This window comes from Thermobia domestica, chromosome 3, assembly GCF_964235325.1.
Source record: "Thermobia domestica chromosome 3, izTheDome1.hap1.1, whole genome shotgun sequence".
NCBI classification, from domain to species: domain Eukaryota; kingdom Metazoa; phylum Arthropoda; class Insecta; order Zygentoma; family Lepismatidae; genus Thermobia; species Thermobia domestica.
This window is the reverse complement of record NC_137456.1, coordinates 63,414,460-63,439,424: the sequence shown is the minus strand read 5'-3', so window position 1 is coordinate 63,439,424 and position 24,965 is coordinate 63,414,460. Positions and strand designations below refer to the sequence as shown.

The window sequence follows — 24,965 nt, the reverse complement described above, 5'->3', positions numbered from 1 at the left end:
TTCTTTTCTCCCTCCGAGTGATTTGATAAATTATCTGCGGACTGGTAGACTTCAATTTTTAGCTGTGTGTAGGATTGTAGGTGCATTAATAAATAAATACAAATCTTAAATGCTTGGTTTATATCATCTGTATGTGAAAGACATTCTTTTCTCAGAAGCAAGTAATATCTAAACAGCGAAAGAGAGTTGTGCAATTGAATCGTGTAGTTTCCATGTGAATGTTAAACTAAGTTTCCAAGCTCTATGGAGTTAACACATTTTAGTGACGTATTATATTTATAATTAATAATAAGATGAATATTTAAAGTAAATAGACTTCGTGAGAACAAAATACTAATCTGTATATAACTATAATAGTATTAGTTCATAGCGACTGATCAACGCCTAAGCCAAAGTGCTTAAGGTAGAAACTAGAGATTTGTTCAGTATATAGAGTTAGTGACGCAAGAGACCACTAAGGAAGTTTTTTTTTTTTTTTTTTAATTTACGTAAAAAAGAGCAAAACAGATTGCAGTTACTATAATGTGTCTATATCTCGGAATTCCTTAACTTTAGATAAGTTTATTTAAGGGGGAACGGTGGCTCAACGGTAGAGCGCTTACCTCTGGTGCGGGGGGGGGGTCCGTGGTTTGATCCCCGGCCAAGTAAGCTTGGGATGGACAAATCTTGTCCGTCGGTTTTCTCCTCCCAGATTTTCATTTCATCAGTTTTTTCTCATTATTCGCTTGCCTTAATCATCGTCTCCCTTAGCCGAACAAGACATAACGTGGGACGTTAAACTAAAGGAAAGTCTAAGTTCGGTATGTTGTATTTGGACTTTTATATAAAAGAACTAAACGCGTATTTGAAGGTTTTTTTGATACTTGAGCTAGAAGGGAAGGGAAAGGGTTGGGTGGTTCACTAAAATGCCTATACGAGCTGTTAGAATTTTGTGCAAGATTACGAGTTCAGCAAAATTTTATATGAAAGATGCCAGTAGAGGAATGCAAAATGTTACCACACTAACATCTGGGGGTATTTACTAGTTCTACATGAACTGGAAAGTATTAAGTCCGGCGTTTTCTGAGAAGCTTTTTTTTTTCTTTCATTTTAAAAAAAAACTTATGTTACATGTTGATTATTTCCCATAGCATCTCTCTCGCATCCTTTCACCGGCTTTTAAAAGAGTCTCATTATCATGTGTTTTTTATCTGCGTACACGCTGACTAGGTCCAGATGGTGATGATCTGCAGTCCAGTGAAGAGGACTCAACATTGAAAGTTCCAGTTAAACTAGAGCGTAGCGCAGCAGGCTCTGACACAGAAGAATTATCAACATCAGACTTTTCCTCGTCTGAAGCCGAAGACTTGGTTCAGACGGGAACACAAGAAGTTACTACTCATGAAGGTGTGCATTCAGCTTGCTACAAATTATAATTTCAATATACCATCCTCCGTTAGAATAAATCACATTTAAATTTTTTTTTTTTTACTTTCCCTATAACATTTTTTGAAAAAAAAAATGCGTGAGAATCGGATAATTTAATACCAGTGACGGCTCATGAGGGAAGTGACATAGGTTTACTGCTACAATTTAAGGGAAATAGATTGCAACGAGTTTTATAATTTTTACCGATGCCACTTCCTTCAGGAGCCGCCACCGTTTTAGTAGTTAATCTGTTCTATGTAATTTGTATTTATCAGTGCACAATGAATGAGTAATTGTAATTGGGAGACATTAGATTGGTTTCCCAGTACAAATCATCTTTGATTTCTCCCACTTGTATACAATATAGGATTGGTACTTAGAATAAGGACACGATCTCTTTCTCCCTCCCGATTAACATACAAGGTTCGGTCAATAAATGATGCACAATCGTTAATAACTTTTTAAATTAATAACTGACAATACTGTCGTTAATAATTGACAATAATGATACTTGGTACATTTGAACTCTCAGCTGTTGGCTACAGATTAGGATCATTGAATATATAGGGCGTTTCAAAACAACACCGACAGCGTTTGGGAGGTGATTCCTGACACCAAGATAAGACAAAAAGTATAGACCAACCTGGGTGCACAAATGCTTCCTTCCGGAGTTATAGGCTGCCGAAAACATGAAAAAAAAAAAAAAAAAAACTTTAAAGGTTCATAGCTCCAAAACTATAGAACCTACCGTAGTCGGGCCAAGACTTCACTCAGGAACTAATATGTGCTTTATCCAAAAATACGTGTTTCAGAATCCTAAGGTACTAACGCAACAGTGTTTATAGAGGGAGTTTGGCTACCGGTATGTAACCTGAAGTACTCACCAACCCCCTCTATAAAAACTTGCGGAAGTACCGCAGGATTCTGAAACTTGGATATTTGAATAGGGCACTAGTTCTTAAGTGAAGTCTTGACCCGACTACGGTAGGTCCTATAGTGTTGGAGCTATGGATCTTTGAACTTCATTTTTTCATGTTTTCGGCAGCCTATAACTCAGAAAGGAAGCATTTGTGCACCCAGGGTAGTCTATACTTTTCCCCTTATCTTGGTGTCAGGAATCACCTCCCAAACGTAGTCGGTATTGTTTTGAAACACTCTGTATATCCACCATTCCTCTCTACACATTTGGTCCAGTTCTTTCCAACTCACAAAGGCATGTAGCCTAGTAAAATGCTACATTTTGCTTTCGAAACTACCCTCTAACCTCTTGGAGTAACGTTTCTTCGTTTTCAAATAGGAGTAATGTTTCTTCGTTTTCAAATATTCTACCACATATAAAATTTTTCAGTTTACCGAACAGGGAGAAATCTGAGGGATCCAGATTGGGACTTCAAACTGGTTAGGCATCAAAGTCCACCTATATTCCAATTTATGTCAGCGTCTGGTGCACGGTGTAGTCTTGCATTATCCTAATAATTTTATTTTGGTGTCTTTAGGCTTGATCTTTTTGTTATGATTGCTCTTTTTAGCTTCTCTAAAGATTTACAGTATTTTTCTTTGTTGATAAACTTTTTTTTTTTTGGTCAAAAATGTCCATAAAGATGAGCCCATATTTGTCCCAAAAAGACGGAGATCATAATTTTATCTTTGGAAAGGGAAAGCCTTGCTTTTTTCTTGATCGGCGACGTTGCATGGGCCCATTGAATTTATAGACGCTTTGAAGAAGGGTCATAATGATACTCAGGTTCCATCAAACGTTATGACGCCGTTAAACTCTTCAGTAGGCATTGGGAAAGATTCAATGAAGTTTAAATAAATTTTATTTTGACTTGGCATAATTTCTCTTGTTAGTTCTGGCACCCATCTTGAGCACGATTTTCGATATCCAAGATATGAAAGAAACTTAAGAACACTTCCCATCGAGATTGACAGTCTTTCCATCAATTGATAAGTCGTTATTGTTCGGTTATTCTGGACCTTTTCTTCCTTACAAGCCAAATTTTTTTGCTCTTCTGCAGAGGAGGATCTGCCTGGCCTCTCTCTGTCACCAATGTCAAATCTCATCTGAAAGCATTGGATCCATTTCTTTATTGTACTTTTATCCAGGGTTTCGTTTTCATGCATAGGTTGCAGTTTTGAATGAATTACTGTAGCTGAAATATCTCCAGGTTTAAACAAGAGCTCGATTACCGTCCATTGTTGGATTTAGATATTTACTTTAGGCTCCATATCTAAAAGAATAAAAAATATAAATAATTTTGATTGCAAATTTGAAAAGAAGAATGTTGTATCTATCAGCTAGGTTAATACATTAATTAATTAATTTGATGATACATTAATTAATTTTTTGCAAGGGGGTTTGTGCATTCTTTATTGTCCTTACCATGCATATAAATAAACCCATGTAAAATATCTCAAAAAGTAAATCTGAAACAAGTGTGAAATTCGAATAACTTACATGTCTCTTGTAACTACTCTTACGTAGCTGTTTTATGCTTCCAGATTTGTTAAACATTCTATGATCACAAAGGTCGGAAATAAGTATTATAAGAAGAATTTTTACTTTTGTTTGTTTTGTTGAAAATTTCATTTTTCGTAGTTTATTTTCAAAATGTTGTTTTTTAACATAATTACATTCAATCGGTTACAATTAAAATTCTAGTAGTAACTAATATGTATTATCGAGTTACTGAAAGGTGGCCTCTGACAGATTGCTTCACATGTTGTAAACAAAACGAGAGGAAGGATTGATCGCCAATCACAACACTATTCTTTCAGCTGTTGCTAGGCAACGAAAGTCATTGACCGCGCTGTTGCCGGTACTTGAGACGACTTGTTAAACGTCTTGAGTTTGTCGCCAAAGCTGCTGTCTCTATTGCGGAGCCTCTGGCAACAGCGCCTTCAATACTCCACGTGCTTTACCCAACTGTTAGAAGCCATCTTTTCTTGCGCACACAGTAACAAGGTGAATATTTAAAGCATCTCAAAAAACCAAGTGATCGTTCCACTATGATATGTAAATCAATGCGCCATACTAAGATGTAACCCAGTTTCCGTTTGATCAAGTTGTTCTGGGATTACCGGTGTCGTTGTTTACACAGAATTTGGTAGTTAGAAGAAATAATGCAGAGTTCAGTTACCTGTAGAATATTCACTTATCATAGGAAAGGGTTTTCCAATGTCCAATGGTGAAATTGGTTCAAAAAATTTTGGTGGATGTAGGCAAATCATTGGTTGGTAAAGGGAAACATTCCATCCTTTTTCTTACCAATCAATTCTGGAGTAAAACCTTGATATGGCAGAGGTGATTAGTTGTCCTTTCCTGACCTCAAGAATGGAGAAATACGTAAGCAATACCGTAAGAAGGAAGCAAGAAGGGAGGACGTTGAAAATATTCAAGAATAATAATGCTATGTGGGTTTACTTTATTTCACTTGCAGCAAATGCATATGGACTGTTAAGTTAAAACAGTTGCTTCAAACCTAAATATTGGATGCAAGGGTGCCCATAGAGGGTCAGGGAAGCCTGACGCGAAGTTCATCATTGAAATTTTAGTGAAGCTTGCGGAAAAATGGAAACTGGAACTAAATTAGGTAATCAAGCCCGTAACGAGTGAAGTCAGAGGTCAAAATATAGCCTAGTCCAAATTTCAGAGCTGGTATTGCTTGTATTTTGCAGGGGTATCAAGATGTATTAGGAATGTGGACAATGGGGCTGAAGGGTATAAGTAGGCCCAGTTCTTCCACTCTGCACATACTTTTTTTTTTATATATATATATATATATATATATTCTTACTACTTTTAAGTTAGACTATGTAAATTTTATACTTTCTCACGTATAACTGAATTTACATGCACTTATCTGTTATTGTAGTGACAACAAAGTAAAGTAAAAGCACTGTAGCAAGACAATGCATACCTTCAGAGTAATTATCATGTACCACGTATTGTGTTTTCTCTATCATATAGCATGTGAGGAGGATTTCCAGTGGGTTCGGAATTCTCCCATCCTGACTAATATCATGGAGGGACGAGAGTTCTCAAAGCACAAATCATCACCAGATAGTGTTGTCAACACAAATCGACGAACAGGAACACAAAGCCCCCATGGAAGAAGCACACCGTCACCATATTCTCATGATCCTGAAGATCGAGAACTTGCATTGGTGCCAGCCGAAACTTCTCTCAGGGAAAAGAGTGATGCAGATCGTGACGTACTCATCAACCTACGACCTGCTCATAGCCCTAGCAATAGCTCAGGAAGTAAAGAAAAGTCTCGTCATAGGACTCGAGAACGAAAGAATCGTTCTTCTAGTTCACCAGGGCGTCATTATCAGCCTACAAGGAAGGACAGTTTTGGGGAGGATAGAATTTACGATACTGAATACCGATATTCTCCTAGTTACTGTGGTGACATGTACTGTTGTTCAGAATCGTTTCCCATGACATACGAGGACATGTGTAAAGACCCTATTGAAGAGTACGAGGATAGTCATAAATCTAGTGTTGTGGACTACCATTCGTTTCCTCGCAGTCAGTGCCATAGTTCTTCTCAACATTTAATACCTCGTCACAGTGACCAAGTGGCATTGCGGGACTCCCATCGGCATCATGTGTCAGCTCTCAACCGCTATAGTTACCATGCGTCGTACCCGTGCTGCCATTATCCAGGAGTTCCACCACCTTATGAGCTTTGCCGTTGGAGATTCTTCCTAAAGGTACTTCCTGAAGTAATTTGTTGCATGTTACGTCTGACTTTAGAATGTAAGTTCAGTTTCAGCTATTTATTTCTGAAGTAACCATACTGTCTCCTTCTTAATAACCCTTAATGTACTTTCCACCGTTTGTTTGTTTTTCAAATATATTTTGAGCTACCTGCCTTTAGATCCTTGTTTGATGCTCAAAGAAGAATTCCCAGAATGACATTGCTATTGTCAAGCTTGATGATAGTCGTTGTAAAGAAACCAAATAAAACCAGTCATTCAGAGTAACATGCATTTAAATAATTACTGTAAAACTAAAATCTGTTAAAGTTACTATGTCCGTGCCCTTGAAACCCTATTAGGCATAAAATTGACGGGACTTTGAAGAGATTCGCTACAAAATGCGATGATTGAGGTGGACTGAGTCACAACTTGGGTAATCACTGCACTGCGTTTCTTTCTTGTGATAAATGTAGAGGTTTTTTGTATTTCGAAGCACATTAGTTGACTAGCGCCAGTGTTTTGACAACATTGAAGTACTGTTGAGCTTGATACTAAGACTGTCGTGTAGCATTACCCTGTATTTATTTCAAAGTACAGTATTTTACCAAAATTAACGAAGCAATGAAAAACTTGTGTTCGCTTTTATTCCTGTAGTGTTCTATAACAAAACGTAACGAAATATTTAAAATTTGTCTATATAATATGTTTCCTATTTCTAGTCTCCTGTATCCAACATAGAAGAGCGTATTAATAGGCTGGAAAATGACAAGGACTCCCTTAAGATGCAAGTTTCTGTTCTGTCAGAGCAAATCGAAATCCAGACAGATAAAATCGGCGAGTTGGAGAAACTTTTGGACGACAAGAAGAAACAGCTAAACAAGACAGAGGATTTGCTACAAAGGGTAAGTATAATGTATACGGTTATCGAAACACATGTTAAGATGTTTTGTGATAACACGATGATGCATGTAAAGCTCTTGGTCGCTGTTTGTGATGTGTTAGATGATCGTCTGGAGTACGTTAGGCGGGGTAGGAATCAAGGTGGGTATTGAAGCGGGCAGAGAGTAGTAGTGCAAAATGTAAGACTTTTCTGAGTTTCAAAGAGGTTAAATTGTGGGTACGCGATTATTTGGATCATGTGTATATCTAATACGGTTAATGTGTTAAGTATGTCGCGAAGAAAAATAGGCTACAGAACTCAAGACAAGACAACATCGATGAATAGTAATAGTGAACGGAAGAGAAACCTATCACTGAGATCGCGGGGCATAGCGTACCTTAAAACGATTGCGGCAAAGGTCACTGTGGAATTCAATCAGCGCCTAGAACAGCCTATTGTGACATTCATAATCCGACGGGAGCTTCGTAACTTGAACACCAGTATTGCAATTTCCAAACCACTGATCACCACCAACAACGCTTTGTTGCGACGAAAATGAATTATTGGGAACTCGTAATATGGTGCGATGAGTCCTCTTTCACCTTATTTCTAATATTGTTCATGTTTATGTATGATGGACTCCCAAAGAAACTTATATTCCGAACTGCCTCTCACTACTGGGAAATACTACGCCCTGAGATGATGTAGACTCAATTTCCAAGTATTTCGTGGTTCCTGTGTTCACAAGACCCATTATTGCCAGTGATTCTGAGGACGTTTTAGGTAACCATGTACATCCTAAGAACCAGATGTTGTCGACCAATGATTGTTTTAATGTGGCTGCATTCACCCTGTTAGAGCTAATGAGATCGTGTATCCTGAATATCAGGATAAACTAAATCATTTCCCTGGCCGGACGAATCCCCAGACCTTCACAAAATTGAACACCCATGATCAGTTCATGAACTCAAGACTCCGACTGTGGTCAGTACTGTCATACTCGTTGACAGTACTGACAAGTAAAGGCTACAAAAGAAGTAAGAGTTGCGAAACGAGATTTGATAGAACATATGAAGAATTGAATATCAGCAAAGTTAAAGCAACTGAGCACCAAATGGAGTGGCGTGGAGAGGGGCTGGAATATGGTAGGAGGAAAGCAAGACTGTACTATTGGAATGCTCGAAAGTAACTTAGGAATCGTGAAACTGTTTATTGATAGAGTAATCTTACTACTGCAGTGTCACAGGACACTGAAGGACATTGAAACAGAATGTGTGGTGTATCCCCGGTGACATTTTGAAATTCGTAATTTTAAATTGTGAATAGAAAGATAGTCATGTAATGCATCCGGGCGAGAATATTCCAGAAAAGCCAAAAATGAAATTATGGAACTGTAGCTTTCTCGTTTATAAGTTTGAATATATTAAATGTGGACTCACCTGAAGCCACAAGTATAATAATCTAAAATTTGATTGCGTAACAGTGGGTAACATCCTGCATTGACTTGAGTGATGATGCGTGTTAATATTCTTATATATGAAAGATCTTTCATATCGGGGAACTGGTAATACGACGTGTTTTTCTGTGCAGCTGTCAGGACCTGGCACAATAAGATGACGTGTGAACTCGTACAATAAGTAGGTGTACGAGTGGAACAGTATGTAATGTGAAAGAATACTGTGTCAGTGAAGTACACTTTGTGAAGGTTACATGAACTCTGTAGCAAGATATGAACATTGAATACGTGCGTCGTGGTGAGACTGTTCTGCAAACGTTTGGGACGTGAAATGGTAATCCTTTGGCCGAGAAGAATAGTATGTTCGAAAGAATCAAGATTTTGGAAGGATAAAAGACAGTAATAAGTGAAGTTGAAAACGTTGGTAATAGTCGACATGGTGTTGGATGACAAAGGTTTACATAATGCCGGAGATAACTGCGAATAGATGGACGATGTTTGCCCAACTTAATCATTCATGACGAGTGCAGAAGAGAGTAATTGGCAACCAAACAACAGTTTCTCATTCCTTCGATCTCCACCGCACAAGCGGTCACGTCGGTACATCCAAAAACAACTACAAATACGTTATAACACCTTATTATACATGGTATTGGATGGAAACTGAAGTAACATCCGGTAAACGAAAAAGACATCTTCTGTATTAAACAAGTATAAATGTTTGCAAGACTCTTCTTACGGTCAAGCGAAGTAACCATCTACCTTCTCTGACGAAAATAAATAACAGCAATGTCTGTCGAAACGTAATGCTCTTCAGTAACTTCAAATTTCCCAATCAGTTTCCAGATTAAATAAAACCCCTATTTGTGAAATATAAGAACGCTAGGAGAGCTTTGGCAAGAAAAGAAAAAAAAAATCATGTGACAATTGGGTCAGTTGCAGATACCACAGTTCTATTTGATTTTTTTCCTGTCGACTCGATGAGTGGAATCCTTCAATGTCTTACGTATCTTTGTATGTGGAACATAGTGGCAAATTTTCCTGCGAAAAAGCCTTGCGATCCACCTAATATCATTTGACAGAAAGACATCCAATATGTGCAAGAACAACTTAGTCATATCTTCTGGGTAGATGTGCACGAGAGGCATATACTGTTGGATTCATGGTCGCATTGAGTAATCAAGACAATGACTTCGTGCGATTGTTCCGGATGGTGTTGCCATAAACACTGTAATGACCAATTCACGGACAAGTACATGTCAATTTGCAATGGGATCATCCCAAAACATCGTGTGTCATCATCTCCGTTAACTCGAGTTTGTCTGGAGTTTTGATTCATGTCTCGGCAGCAGACCCAAAGCCAGATCATTCTTTGTGAACTATTGCTACAAAATCATGTGCCAACAAGTTTTGATTCGAATCTTTACAGGTTATAAGTTTCTGTGATATCTGGTGGTGATTATCTGTGGTTACAAGCAGGCCAAGAGACACTTCTCAATTGTTGAAAGACGTAGGTTTGAAATAAGGTCATAGTGTGCATATGGATGATCCAGTATTGTGGAAACTCATTACAGACAGCTGTTCTATGAATAGGAACCTTGAATCTAAACAGTTACGGAAGGTTAACGATGTGTAATATAAATACACCGCTTTAATCAAAAAAAGGTTCCCCCTTCAGGTCAAGGTCAATAACTCTGTTATGCTGATCCGGGAGTTACTTAGAACTTCAAGGATTCGAATTGCCAAATTTCCCACAAGCTCAGATCCAGCTCAGTCAGAGTATCATTTATTTCGCTATCAGAACGACAGTTTGAAACAGTTGACGATGAGGAAAATATAATGCAGGAGTTTTTGGCCTCCAATTCCGCCGAATGGAATCGCCATGGGTTTGTGGCTTTCCTGGAACGTTGGCAGAGTACCATTCTACACAGTAGACTTCACAGAATAAGGCAAACCTTCACGCTTTTTACACAGTACTAGAGTTTAACAAAACAAAACAAGCAGAAAAAACATGACGACTCACCCTGACATCCCTGTATTGATAGCTTATATGATGAACGATCTTCAAAATTAAAATTCGCCGGATTTATTTATTTTATTTTTTAAAAATTTCAACATTGTTGATTTATGATCACTTTAGCATTCCCATACTTTATTTACGTACGAAATGTCTCGGTGTGGACTTGGTGGCTCAGTGGTAGAGCGCTTACTTCTGATGCATGGGGTTCCTGGTTCGATCCCCGCCCAAGTAAGTTTGTGGTGAGTAACATTGTGTCCGTGAGATTTCTCGGGTATTCTCCTTTCCTCCCACATTCTCATTTCACAAATTATTCCATCATTCACTTGCCTCATCTGTCTCCCTTAGCCTAAAGGACATAATCGTGGGACGTTAAACTGAAATATTTCATTTCATTTATGTAGTATTTCGTGTAACAGATCTTGATAGTATCTTAAGTTTAAATCAATAGAACTACACCGTGGATTGTGTAACATAGGGCTGTCAAAGTTATTATTAAATATTAGCATCTATATCTGCATAAATTATGTAAAATATTCCATCCATTTCAGTTACCGTCTTCTATTTCTCTGTTATTGCTACATTTTTTTTCTCTTATGTTTCTACATGTTTTTGTCGAGAGATTTATACTGACCGTTGTTTTGTACTTGTTATTTCAGGAAATGTTAACGAGATCATCCCTTGAAACACAAAAGTTGGAGTTAATGTCCGAAATCTCAGAACTGAAACTTCAATATGCAGCTTTTGAGCGTGAAAACATGGAACTTCGAGATCGGCTGAAAAAATCGGAATCAGATATTGTCAGTATTATTGGACAGGTATGATTCTTTCATATTTTTACTTGATTATGCTAGTTATTGTTAAAACATAAAGCAGCAACTGTGTTGGTGTTTGGTGTCATACCAACATATAATGGTAATGTTATTTGTTTGGCTTGGTTGTGGTCACTGAGGTAAGTAGTTGGTTGAAGAGTATGAATTATAGAAAATGTGGATGAGTTTTTGAAGTACTCTGCAATTATAAGTGATCTGAAGAAAGAGTGATAATTAGTTGATCAGAAATCATCATATATTGTTAAACGTGGTAATGATTTGTTTCGAAATTTACAGAGTACTCATACAGTATTAAAACTTTAGAAAACCGTAATGTTCATATATTGGAAATAGAGGAAGAATCAGATGGAAGGAAACAAATAGCCCCATACTGCAAGGAGTCGCATACAGTATAACACAAATGAGGAAAGACACCAGAAGATGAAGTTACATTAGACATACTAAAAGAAGCTGGTGAAGAAGCGGGGAAGTCCTAGCGCTGCTTTATACTAAATGTCCACGATGCGGTCGAGTTTCCGAGAAGTGCCATGAACCATACTGCTGCATAAGAAAGGATACACAGAAGTTTACGCAATTATAGATATTTTAATCTACTCCCTGCAATTTACTAAGTATTTACGAAAGTATAGACTAGAGAAGCAGTTAGGCCTCACGTAAGCAAGAGAACAGACTGGATTTAGTAATAGTTACAGCATAGTAGATCCTATTCTAGTACCTAGGGAACTGATTAGGAAGGTCAAACTAGTATGTATCTTTTTCTCGTTCAAGCTTCACGCCGAGTTTGAGCTTGAAACTTGTGATTTGCGTCCAAGACGGTGGATTTCAAGATGGAAGCCACTCACCTATATTTGTCTTTACCTTAAAAGCATATGTTTTGTAAGAATGCACATTTCACTGTTATTAAATACGAGGATATGTCAAAAATTATCCGTGATTTTGACAACTCTTCTTACATTGTTCATAGTGATCCCTGTCCTCGTTTATTTTATTGATGTGCTGTTGAGTGATGCTATGAAAGTTTGATCCTAATTCCTGCATTTGCCTTCCTTTTGTTACAGATAGGTAATGCCGTTTCATTAGAAGTTTGCACCAAAGAGGAACAGTGAGCAGTGATACCCGGATTTTGTGGTCGAAAGGTGAATTAGAAACCATGACTAATTTCCAGACGCTGTGCCACTTCATCAATAGTCACTCGCTGTCTAACAGAACCATGTCACGTGCACGTTCAATGTTGCCATCATTTGTGGCCAGAGACAGTCGTCCGGCTTCTTTCTCGTGCGTAACACTTGTGCGACCATTTTTTTTTTTTTAATTTTTCGATCCATTCGTAGACACTCCGCTGCGGCAAGACACTGTTCCCATATTGTGCCGAAAATCTTTGATGGATTGCGACCCCCTGATATACCTTCCAACTACTGCTCATTGTTCCTCTTTAGTACAAACTTCTAATGGAGCGGCCAAGGAAGACAAATAAAGGAATTAGGATCAAACTTTCATAGCACGATCACAATAGCATAACAATAAAATAAACGAGGATAGAGATCAATACGAACAACGTAAGAAGAGTTATGTCAAAATTGTGAATACTTTTTGACTTACTCTCATACTTTCGTGCCTCACTTATATTCAAAATCAAATGTTGGTGGCTAATATGAAAGATTAATAGTAATTTGCACACCTTGTGTATACATTTCAATGGTCTAATAATATGATTTACTCGGTGCAGGTTTCGGAGGAGAGAAGAAAATTACGCGACAAGCCGCCAATAGCTCCTCGTCCATCTCCAGGCCCTCCTGCTGTTGTGTCACCGCCTCTAAGTTCGACTCTCATATCCGATTCTCCAAACATCAAAGGAAATCATGTAAGTTTGTCTTCATGCATATGTGTGTTCGGATATCAATATTATTGTTTTGATAATGTAGTTCTGAAAAGGAAAACTATTTGTAGAATAGGTATGAATAGGAGAATAGCCAAAAGACTTCCTGAAGATGATCATGATACCTATGGTTAAGAAATCGAGCCCAGAGGGAGAGATGTAAGGATTATAGAACTATTAATTTCATATCGTGTGCACCAAAAATTGTGCTTAGAATACTGAACAGAAAGTTGTATAGAAGAACAAATGAAAAAAAAAAAACGTTGAGGAGGAACAGTCCAGGTTCAGAAGAGGCAAGGGCACAAAAAATGCAATTGGATTATTAAGGATAATCAGGGAAAGATTTATAGAAAAAGGGAAACAGGTGTATTTTGTATTTATTGATCTAGAAAAAGTTTTTAACCGCGTGAATTGGGAATTCTGAAGGTTGGGTTGAAATGGAAAAATCGAAGACTCACAAGAAACTTATATATGAACCAACAAGTAAGTGTTAGAATAGAGGAGGAAATGAGGAGAGTGCAGTTGGAAGCGGAGTTCGACAGGGATGCTGTCTGTCGCCAACATCATTTAAAATCTGTGAAGAAGAGAGTGGAAAGAGGCTACAAAATAAAGACGGCATTTCGATAGGAGAAGAATGATTAAGTGTATACGGTTTGCATATAAAAAGGCATTTCTGGCGGAAGCTGAAAAAAATCAATAAGATGCTAGAAAACGTGAGGAAGTACTGTGAAGAATATGGGATGAAAATAAATGTTAGAAAGGCAAAAGCCATGGTGATTGGAACGAAGCAGTTTGTGTCAAATATAGAAATAGGAGGGGAGAAAATAGAATAGGTGCCTAGTTTTCGATAACTGAGTAGTAGTATTACTGATGATATGGAGTGTGAACGTGAAATAAAAGCAAGGAAGGAGTGGCGAAAAGAGCCTTTAGAAGAAAGAAGAGTCTATTTTGTGGGACCAAGAATAAAGAGTTGAGAATAAGACTTAAAATGCTTTTTGTAGAGTATTGTACTGTATTGAGCAGAAACAATGACATTACCCAAAATTAATGAAAAACACAGGATGCTTTCGAAATGTGGGTGTGGAGAAGGGTGGTGAGAATTAGTTGGGTCGAGTGGAAAGCTAATGATAGGATATTAGAAGTGGTGGGGAGAAAAGAGTACTTTTAGGTATTGAAAAGAACAAGAGAAATTGGTTTGTACTTTGGCTAAGGAGGAGCTGTATTGTGAGGCACGTGCTAAAGGGTATGGTAGCAAGAAAGAGAGGGAGTGGGCGAAGGAGGCTACAATTGATTGAATATCAAAACAAAAATTGTACGTGAAGATGAAGAGGTTAGCGAAATACAGTGGAGCATGGAAGCTTCTCAGATGCGGCAAATACCTGAAATACTAGATGGTGTATTAAAAACATATTGGGACTGGGAATCCCATCAGTTCCTTCCCACTCCCTGTTGTTAATGTATGTAGTGTAGGACTAGGGTAACCAGATTTAGAAAATCTAAAAACGAGACGCTTGGTAAACTGTGATAATTTAGCAGTCCATCTAGGTATAGTCATGTTATTTGTGTCATTATTCATGCCAGTGAGGAAGAGGTCTCTAGCTTTTCAAAATAGGCAATTTTTATTTATTTAATCTTATTCCGATTTATTTTTTTTTAATATTATCTTTTAACAAAAACTAAAATAGATTCTTGATTAATCATTTTGGTCTTTCCTTGAAATCCATACAAGAAATACTAATATACTACGTAAATACGAGCAAAAAACGGAACATTTTGCATCCCGTTGACCTTTTTCTTGGAACACCGGGCGACTTTCTATACATATAAAGAAAGAAAAATACGTCTGGTCACCCTCCCTTAAATCATAGGTTGTGATTAGTCATGGGACTTAAAACTAAGAAAGATGTTATTTAGTACGTGTTTTTCATTGAATTCGAATTGAGAGATTGGGTAGATATTCATTGTGTTCAAGTATAAAGAACAAAGACACTTCACCAGTGTTTGTAAAGAGAATATAACATGACGGAGTTATAATGTCACCAGATTGAACTTAAACTGGAAAACAAACCGATATCTCAAATATGTTCTGGTGTTATTGCTGGTGAATGTTTTAAATCTATCGCAAGCATTCCGAAATGTAGTTGACACTCTCTTGGGGGTGACTTGGTAGAGAACTAATTTTTGCAAAGAACTTTAGGAGAACGACGAGTTAGATCCGAGGACAAGCGTCTTTCAAAGCAAAGGCAAGAAGACAGATAGAGGTGTGGAGAATAAGTGGGAGAACCAGATTGAGGATAATGTAAAAACATGAAATTGGTTGTGATTGGTAAAGGACAGAAATCGTGAGACTAGTGGGGGGGAAAGTAGAATTACGAACAAAAGTGTTAAAACAATGCGTAAGACAGTGAGGAAAAAAAAAAAGAGAGAGAATGTCAAGTTAGCTATAGAAGAAATAGATCACAGTAGTGTAAAGTAAAAGAGAAGGAGATATTTTAGTGACTAGCTTTTTAAAATGTGTTTATATTATCAGTTTCCAGAAGATGTAAAAATGGCTAGAGTAGCCATAGTGTAGGTAAAATAGAAGCGTGAAGCGTAGGACGCAGAAGGTTTTAGCATATTTGGAAGAATAATTTGTCAGTTACTATATGTTGCTGTGGAGAGAATATGTACTAACTGGTTTATCTCTTGAATAATGTGTAAGTATTCCAAAAATAAAATAATTCATTTGTGAATGAATCTTGTCTGTTTTAATAATCTTTAAAATTAAACTAAAATATACTGCTTAGCAAATGTGCAGTGTCGAAAAGTAACTGGTAAAATACACTAATAAGCTGATGTGCTATGTCGGAAGATAAACTGTCTGTTTTCTTTTGGGATAGTTCGTAGGAGGTGCTTCTCCGTCTCCAAGTCCAGTCTCTTCAGTATCCGGAGGTAGTCCTCGGCGAATGGCGTATCAAGATAATTCGGAAGACTTCCGGGATATTCCACCACCTCGAGTAAGTAACTGTTGAGGTGAAATTATAATATATGAGGCGTAAGCGTATGTCTTGATAATTCTGTGTGTTCATTTTAAGAATTCCATATGATTAGTTTAGTATTCTTCAAATGTATATTGCTTCTTACCAAATACGAGGGTTATTTAACTCGAAGTGGCAACATAGTTGTGAAATGGAATGTAGTGAATCACTCACCTTAAGAAGCTTACAGTCCTTCGTTGTAGTCTTCGCCAGCCTGTTGAACCCTTCGCCAGATGTCTGGTAGACGTTGAATACCTATCAAAGCCCCACGTTGTGAGAGGGTGTTGACAGTGCACCCAAAGGCATGAATAATGCTGGGAATGACTCTGAAACGTTTCTCCTGAGAGGTTCTTTCATTTTTGGGAAAAGATCAAAATCGCAACGGCTCATATCCAGGGAGTATGGCGGGTGCTCCAGTACCTCCCAACCCCATCGTCGTAACAGAGTCTGTACTGGATTGGTTGTATGGCATCTGGCATTGTCGTGTAGGAGAATTGGTCCAGACTCCAGGAGGTCGCAAATGGTGACTGAGATATTAAGCATTGTATGCAGCATTGACGGTAACGCCCGGTGGAACTTGATGTGACGAGGATAATGCTTTCGTGGTAGTATGGCATTATAGTCATCACCTTCACGTTTGCTGGCTCTTATCTAAGCTTTTCCGTCGTGGAGATTCTGGGTGATGCCATTCACTCGACTGACGTTTCAGTTCAGGCTCGTAGGATCTTCCACACGTTTCGTCACTTGCAATAATGTGTTGCAAGAAGTCATCACCTTCCTCATTGTAACGTTGAAGGTGTAGGCGCGCACATTCGCACCTATACCACTTTTGAACCTCGGTCAGAGTATGGGGTACCCATCTGGCTGCAATTTTTCGCATGCCAAGATCTTGTGTTAGCATGCGGGACACTGATACGGAAGAATTCAGCTCCTGCGTAAATTCACTACAAGTCCAGCGCCGATCACCGTTAAGCAGTATCCGTAGTCTTGCAAGATGAATTTCGTCCGTAGCCGTTCGCAGATGCCTTCCACCGTGCATTTTGTCTGTTGACTGTCGTCTCGCCTGAAATGCTGCAACCCATCTCGCCACTGTCCGATACGGTGGAGCAGCTTCACCACAGGCCTCTACTAATCCTCTGTGAATCGTCCTAGCATTTCGCCCACGTGCCACCTAGAATTTCATGAACACACGCCGTTCTGCACGCGTGAACATTGCGTTAGGGTGGTATTTCGTGTGGAGGAAAATAAGCGAATACAGAAGGTTAATCAGTTTATATCTGACCGATTTGGCAGCGCTGCTATCCCCGGTGGAGTTGCACCAAAAACATTAAACCGGCTTCTGCATTAGTGTAGTGTCTCAGCTTGTAAGCGCCGGAGAGTCGTGTTGATTCTAGTAAAATCCCGCCGAAAATGAAAAATCATGGCTCTCTTTCACGTACAATATTCATACAACTAAATAGTGAAACAGTGTCGGGAAAATGGTTTAAGTATCGCAGGGACCAGAGCTAAAGATGTGGCCAAGTAAACACAAATTGGCCTCATGGAAAAACATTTGACAACAAGAGGAACTGGTTGTAGGTTATTAGCGAAAGTGTCCCCTGAGGTGTTTCGTGAACTTCATCAGTTAGTAGACCGGATAATCATTACATAACATGGCATAGCCCAGAGTTAAATCTAGCACAATTCACTGTCAGCCACGTTTTTCGTAGCTGTCTCACAACCTCCCACCCATATTACTGAACGTAAGACAATGAACTTGGCAGGGTCAGAGTGGAAGACTGTGTCATATTGGATGAGAGCTACATATAACTTACATGTAATATTAATATCGGTCAATTGCGTACCGTTTCACCTCTTTCAAGGGACGTACTGAGTTCTAGCACCGTGCTGAGAAACAACGAATCATACTTGTTTGAAGAAGAAGAAAAAAAAGTGAGAAGTATAATAGAATGCAATACCAAAGGTTATTGTTTTCACAGCCTTATTCCTCAGCCCACGCGTATTTTTTTCAGAAGTACTAGCAACTGTTAGTCTAGGGATTTTGTATGCATTACGATATAACAGAGAGCGAGGGATTTTACATTTCTGTAATCTTCAAAGAGGGACATGAGACATAATTCAATGCAAAGAACAATTTAAAAACAAACTTTAAGAGGTGCTCTTGAAAATTAAAAACGTTTAGAGTTAGAGAAAATTCAAATATAGGGAGTGAAAACTATACCTAATTCTTACCACTAGAATATCTCAATTACAAAGTGATCTTTATGGATTAGTGATACTACTACTGTCACCATTAGTGTTATGGAACTACTGCAATATGTATTAATAATACCACGGGCAATATAAACAGTGATTTAAGTTCCTGTGAATACTTTGTTCAAAACACTGTGCGGTTAAGACTAATCTCGGCACCACTAACACAAATAACTATATCTCCACTGGTCAAGACAAGACCATGCAAGTGCACTACACTGTAATATATATGGTTATGGAAGAAGGATTCACGTAGTGGAACAGTTCACCCTTTCCTAAATCTGTTCCTGCATTTGAATACATTTCAGAAATCTTTTTACTAAAAACTGCCCTTTCCATTCTTTCTTCTTCCGGTTTGAAACCTATCTCTTTCAAAACCTAAGATTTTGTTACTAGTAAGAACATATTATTGGAAACTTTCTAAGGCCTGCTTTATAACGGTACCACTGACTTATTATTTCCTAGCACAGTATTTTTGGGAAATTTGGCTTACACTTGAAACTCTGAAGTTCGGGGCATGAAATAATTTCCGAGCCCACGAAAAATCCAGTAATAGAAGTTCTAGTTAAAAAAAAAAAAAAAATAGTACAGCATATCCATTCCGTCACGAATTTTAAAATATTATAAGATATTGAAAATTTGAATAAAGAAGAAGTTAAATTATCTTTAATCGCAAGTACTTCCTTGTACAAAAAACAGGAAGAAATTACGTACAGTCTTAAATATAGTTTATTTTGCACCCATTTTATTTATAATTGCGTTATTTTGTCCATGATATCACACTATTTTACGACTCAAAATTATTCTTTTATTTATTTATTTATTTATTTATTTATTTATTTATTTATTTGTTTGAACTTACATTCTTCACTATATTCTAAGTACTAGCTATAAGATAACTCAACAGTTGTATGTCTATTAATCGCGAACTCGTAATCAGCAGTTAAATGTATCAAGCGACAGAGTTTACTTGAGTTGCATAATGGAATTGAACAGGCATTTCGGGTGCTTAATAGTAAAGCACTCGTCTTTGGTGCTAAGGATCCGTAGGTTGATCCCAGGCCATGTGAGTTAGTAGTAGACATTGTCAATAAAATTTCTCAGAGTTATCCATTTTCTTCTGTTCTCTTTCTCCCCAAACTTTTTCGTAATCATTTATTTGTTTATTCTCACTTTAAATCTTACTATACACCAGTCTTATTATGCGTAAAGACATAACCGCCTATATTAGATATTTTAAAAAATCGTTACAAGGATTTGTACAGTTATTATTTCTATCGTTATTTTTTAGAATATTTTTGGATTATTTTATTATTTTTCGGGGAAGAGGAGGGGGAAAATGCATACAAATGAAGGTAATTGCTAATCACTGTATACGTATATATTTTTTTTTAATTTATTTTTGCAGACCCCGCCAGCGAGTTACAGACAAAAAGTAGACCATCATTTTGGTACGCTACCACGTCACCGTGAAAACTCCGGAGTCAGTTCCCCTGAAATGGATGGTTTGACGGTCAACAAGAAAGGGGTGGCATTTGGTAAAAGCCTTTCATTCCTACCTTTCCGTGTGATGGGTATTCGGAGCTGCTCTGCTCCTAATTTAGGTGACGGATCTATATTATAGGCATGTTGTATGTGCAAAAAACTCGACTACTTCATGATGTGCAAGAGTTATTAACTGTAGCAGCAAGAAAAGTGCTTTTGAGGGCATGACATGTAGCAATAACGAGAAAAAGTAGTGGCCTATTTGTAGCTTATTAGAATTAATATTGATAATAATTGCCAACATGTAAGTGCGTAATCCAGCATGCCTATAAGCTATTTACCATGTAAGCTTTTTTTACTTTCTGTAATTAATATTGCAGCGTCTTTAATGTATCTTCTTGCCAATAAATATATATCTTCGTACAGCTTTTTGAATAAACAAAATTTAATTATTCGAATGCTGTAATGCCTCCATTTCTGCAATGCTAACAATTTTTATTAATTTACTACTCCAAACAATGTAAAAATCCAAGTAAACAATGAGAATGGTGTTACAAACAACCTTACTTCTCGTTAAACATAATCAACCTAACTCACTGCAGAGATATCAGTATAAATTAAAATGAGTTTTTCCCATACGTGGTTAGTAGGATGGACAGAGAAGAAAAAGTAATAATTCTTTAGTTTCACTGTAGACTTTAATGATTGCTACTTGGCTCTTGACAGACATCCCCGATCCCTTCAAAAAGTCACAAGTGTATAATAAGTAGTAGTATGCAGTACTAATATTCTCTTTATTGATGATATTGGAAGATTTTTAAGATGCTGAAGTGTAAAGATTTCTATTTTTTATCCAGTAACTTTGAATTTTTGCAGCAGTTATACACTTTTTATAGACTCTCATTCATATGTTTTAATATGGTATTAGTTTCATTACAATATCTTCATCATTATAACTGGAGATAGTATTTATAATAATAATAGCAATAACCTTTGACTTCGTCTAATCTTGTCATTGTTTGTGTGTCTTTGGGAGGTCTTAACTCCGCAAATATGTAATTTTGTTGAATGCGGAAATAGCAACAGCCAAGTGAGTACTATCTGATGTGGGAAGACCAGAATGTAATTATTGCAGAAGTTTTCGAAAGGACCCAAGAATGAGTGCATTAATTAAAATTGTACTATTGGATTGGTGCGATTGAAATGTCCACACACTTGCCGCAAGCAGCTCTATAATAAGACACGTGTGTAAAATTTAGGCTGAAGCAATTGTTTTTAATGATAAATATTAAACAATTATCATAGTGTCTTTACATTTAAGAGACAATGTCAAATACTAACGAAATGATATTTTTATCGGTAAAATGTTTTTGTATCTATGACTGCACAAGTTGTAAATAACAAAGAAGAAGAAATTCAATGTGCTTAACAAGTTTACTTCGTTAGACCCACGTGTAGATACAAGTGTCTTTTCCTTGTAGTTGTAAATAAAATGTTATAGAGTAGTTAAATAAAAAAAAAAAAATTGCGAGCTTGTTATGGTTATAATTATTCAGTACAATTTTCTGTTTCCACAATGACGCAATTTCAAACAAAATCAGATGTAGTTAATTACAAGAAAAAGGGTTCTTCATACAATTATATAATTCTTATTATATTGTTTACTTTGTACTTTCTGTAACAAATAAAAACGATTAGAAAATTTCAGCTGGTTTGGCATGTTTCAGTACTAAGAACTTCCAGTGCTAGTTGTGCTATATTGGCATAGAGAATGGCTTTTCAGCTACTGTCTAACGTGAGTAAGCGCAAAATCTGACGTACTTGAGAATACAATATGCAGCCAGGTTTTGCCCTTTTAGGAAATACTGATTAACATAAGTAGTTAACAGAAATATTCTGAAAAATGTTTAGGAATTGATGCTGTTCCTTTATTTGCTGTATGCTTGCTTCATGCTGTCTTCATCAATCATTATAATATAATAAGCTGAACTAAATTGCGTTTATTTTTTTAAAATCAATTTTTGTGTTAAATTTTATTATACTAGAATGTAGGAAGATAGTTCTAAGTAAAGTATGCGCAGGATTACTCAAGATCTATACAAACATCCTTGGAATATGGCATAGCTAGCGTGACAGTAGTGAATCGAATCTCACTAAAATGTTGCTCGTATATCGCAGTATTATCGTACTTGTACAAAGCAAAATGCCGGCAGAATAATTATTCTAATAAGGGTGTAATACTGCCTTTTTCTGTGCCCAATACTTGACGTGTGCGTATTATAGAATAATGCCAGACAATAGAATTGTTTCCAAGAAATTCAACTCCTATATGTTTAGTAAGATAAGCGTAATTCCTGAGAGGGAGAATACATAGTTCTATAGGTAAGGCTTTTGTTTCTGATCCAAATTCAGAAACAGAAAAGTCAGTGCATTGAAATTAGGAATCTCAGTGACTGCAATAAACACAATTATTACCCAAGGTTTAAACCTACCAAAGCACTGTAAAGTATCTGTAAGCTGCTGCCTTATCATAATCCTGAATATGCCATAAACAGAATCTGTGTGATGAGGCATATGTGTAGTTAAATTATTGCAACAATCCCTACGCAATATTTTACCGGCCAAGGGAGTAAAATACTTAACAAAAGTGGTACAAGGCAACCAAATAAAGTCTGTCAAAGAGTTTTATTATAAAATCGGAGAATATCATAATGACAAATAAGAACTGATGATAAATGTAAAAGGCAACTCGACCTATTATCAAACGTCGTACACTCAGTTTAGTGACTTTCTATGGTACAGCCACAAATCGTCTAGGTGCATTAGGATAAGACTTCAAGCACAAATCAGCGTAAATACTTCAATCTTTGATGATAATGGACAAAGAAACTGGAGTACGTGTTACTTGATATAGTAGCATTCCCGTAAAATCGCTTCGTGCATTGCTGATGGATTTCCATTGATTTAGCCTACTTTAAAGGGTCCTTGGAAACAAACAACGTCGAACAATGAATTATCTTTGAAAAGCATTTCTACAAGAGTTGGATAAAATCGTTATGACTGTACTTCCCAGCATTCTGTTGCTGTGGAAGCTGAGGTGCAGAGCAATAGCTCGTTTCTGTGGCTATCGAATAGACCATAGTCGTTGGTATCGGCATTAGTTCTTGTAAGATGTGATATTGTTCGAATTTGTTTCGATAGATCGTGAACAATTCTGTATGATTTCCAGCACATATTTTTCGAATCAGTACATCGAATGAGCAGACGTGTCTGTAGCCTGCGTAGATTCATAATGGAGAAATTCTGCTTTCTGTTTTCGATATGATCACTTTATGCATGGCACTCCGACTATTCGTTGTGTTCCGGGAGGAAACTAACAAACACTTTGCGCACGAGTTTCTCACTTCAAAAGAAAAACAATCTTGAGCTTTGGTGAGATACGCTTAGTTACAGAGCTTTGGGTGAGCGCAAATTCCGTCAGCCAAATACGTTATCTCGAAGTCGGAAACTAAGGCCCCATAGTAAAGTACAAGATAATTTTTCTGATTAATATGAAGAACTCCGTTGGTACTTTCGAGATATGTTGGGGGACTTAGTAGACTAAATTTTCACCCGTTCATACCTCTGTAACAGCACCTCACAGCAAAAATAAGGTAAACTTTTTTCTTCTGATATGAGAAACGCATATGCAAAGTTTGTTGTTTTCTCCCACTTTGTTTTCGAAAACTTTCTCTCCTGTATTAGTTATTTAACGTACCCATGTAAAGGGATGGTAGAGATACATGTCTGCAATTTAATGAGACTTGGGTAAACAATTAAGGGTATTAGATATAATTTCTCTGCATTTAAAATAATATGAATTTTTTTCACAGCTGAGACGGAAAAGGTCATAAACGATGAGTCTCGTAATGGAGTTCCAATGAGTAATCAATCCTCTCAGCAAATTTTGAGCACACAATCAAACAAGCCGAAAGGTATTAAGAAGATCTTTGGAAAGTAAGTGTCCTAACTTTTAATAATATAAAATCTAGTTTTTAATAACACGATCTTACGTGTGTACATAGTAACTTTTTTTTTTTTTCGGAAAAAAAAAAAAAAAAAAAGGAAGCCACCTGTTTTTTAAACTTACTGAAAACCGAAGGTAGAAAGATTTAGTGGTTTGGCTTAATAAAATATCTCAGAGATAAAGAATGTTCACTTTCGTGTGATTTAATATTTTCAATTTTTGTTTATTCTTTATCTTTTTTTCTAGTTGTTTACTCCGTTTTAGTATTATTTTACATAACAAGTCAATCAATTTATTCTTTATCCTTTTTTCTAGTTGTTTACTCTGTTTTATTATTATTTTAATAACAAGTCAATCAATCATGAAACTTTATTCTATCTTAATCCAGCGAAAAAGACAATGTCATTGAGAATTAACCCTTAACTGTGCTGGTAAAAAAAGTCACGTTACCTGCTGGTGGGGTACCTAAACACCCCTAGTGAAAATTAACTTTATTAATATAACAGCATTTTCATTGTACATAATATATACAGAAAATATTACGTACAATCGGGGCAGACATAATGATAATGGTCCTTACAGATACTTTTGTAGCATTTGTTACAAAATACTTTTGTTTTTCTGTCCAGTGAACGCGGGCAAAATGCGCATCTCCTTAGCTTTTTACTTGCATTTTCTTCTGCTGCTGTCTCTTCGGGCTTCTTACGTTTCCCCCCGCGCATCCTTCTTACAAGTTCTTGGAATTCCTTAGGTAAATATTTTGTTTCTCTTCTGGAAATCTGAGGTTTCACTAGGGCCATACCTAGTTCCTTCAAGAAGTTTTTTCTTTCAGGCGTAGATGACTCATTTCCGAAATAAGTTCCATTTGTTTTAGAAACTACTTGACTGTTTACTGCGGCTATGTTCAGAATAGCATGAAATATAACCATTGGCCATCTTCTGGTTCGACGGGACGTTGAATAGTTTGCGCATAATTCGTTCAAGGTGTCCACACCTCCTTTTGTTTTATTATAATCGAGTATCATATC

At 37.0% G+C, this 24,965-nt stretch overlaps 1 protein-coding gene across 7 annotated transcripts in view; it reads left to right on the top strand.

Annotated features, from left to right (window-relative positions):
• Positions 1-24,965, top strand: part of Liprin-beta (liprin-beta 1) — a 146,438-nt gene that overhangs the window by 80,710 nt on the left and 40,763 nt on the right. For 4 of the 7 annotated variants that reach the window (XR_014130646.1, XM_081750994.1, XM_081750993.1 and 1 more), the window contains exons 2-9: positions 1,210-1,386; positions 5,378-6,126; positions 6,834-7,016; positions 11,127-11,285; positions 13,027-13,161; positions 16,056-16,172; positions 19,855-20,050; positions 23,804-23,927. Coding sequence is in view for 6 of the 7 variants with exons in the window: in XM_081750994.1 (XP_081607120.1) it covers positions 1,210-1,386; positions 5,378-6,126; positions 6,834-7,016; positions 11,127-11,285; positions 13,027-13,161; positions 16,056-16,172; positions 19,855-20,050; positions 23,804-23,927 (1,840 nt within the window). In the remaining variant the exon portion in view is untranslated. The remainder of the gene's footprint in view (positions 1-1,209; positions 1,387-5,377; positions 6,127-6,833; positions 7,017-11,126; positions 11,286-13,026; positions 13,162-16,055; positions 16,173-19,854; positions 20,051-23,803; positions 23,928-24,965) is intronic. The other 3 variants (XM_081750995.1, XM_081750996.1, XM_081750992.1) reach the window with 2 other exon arrangements.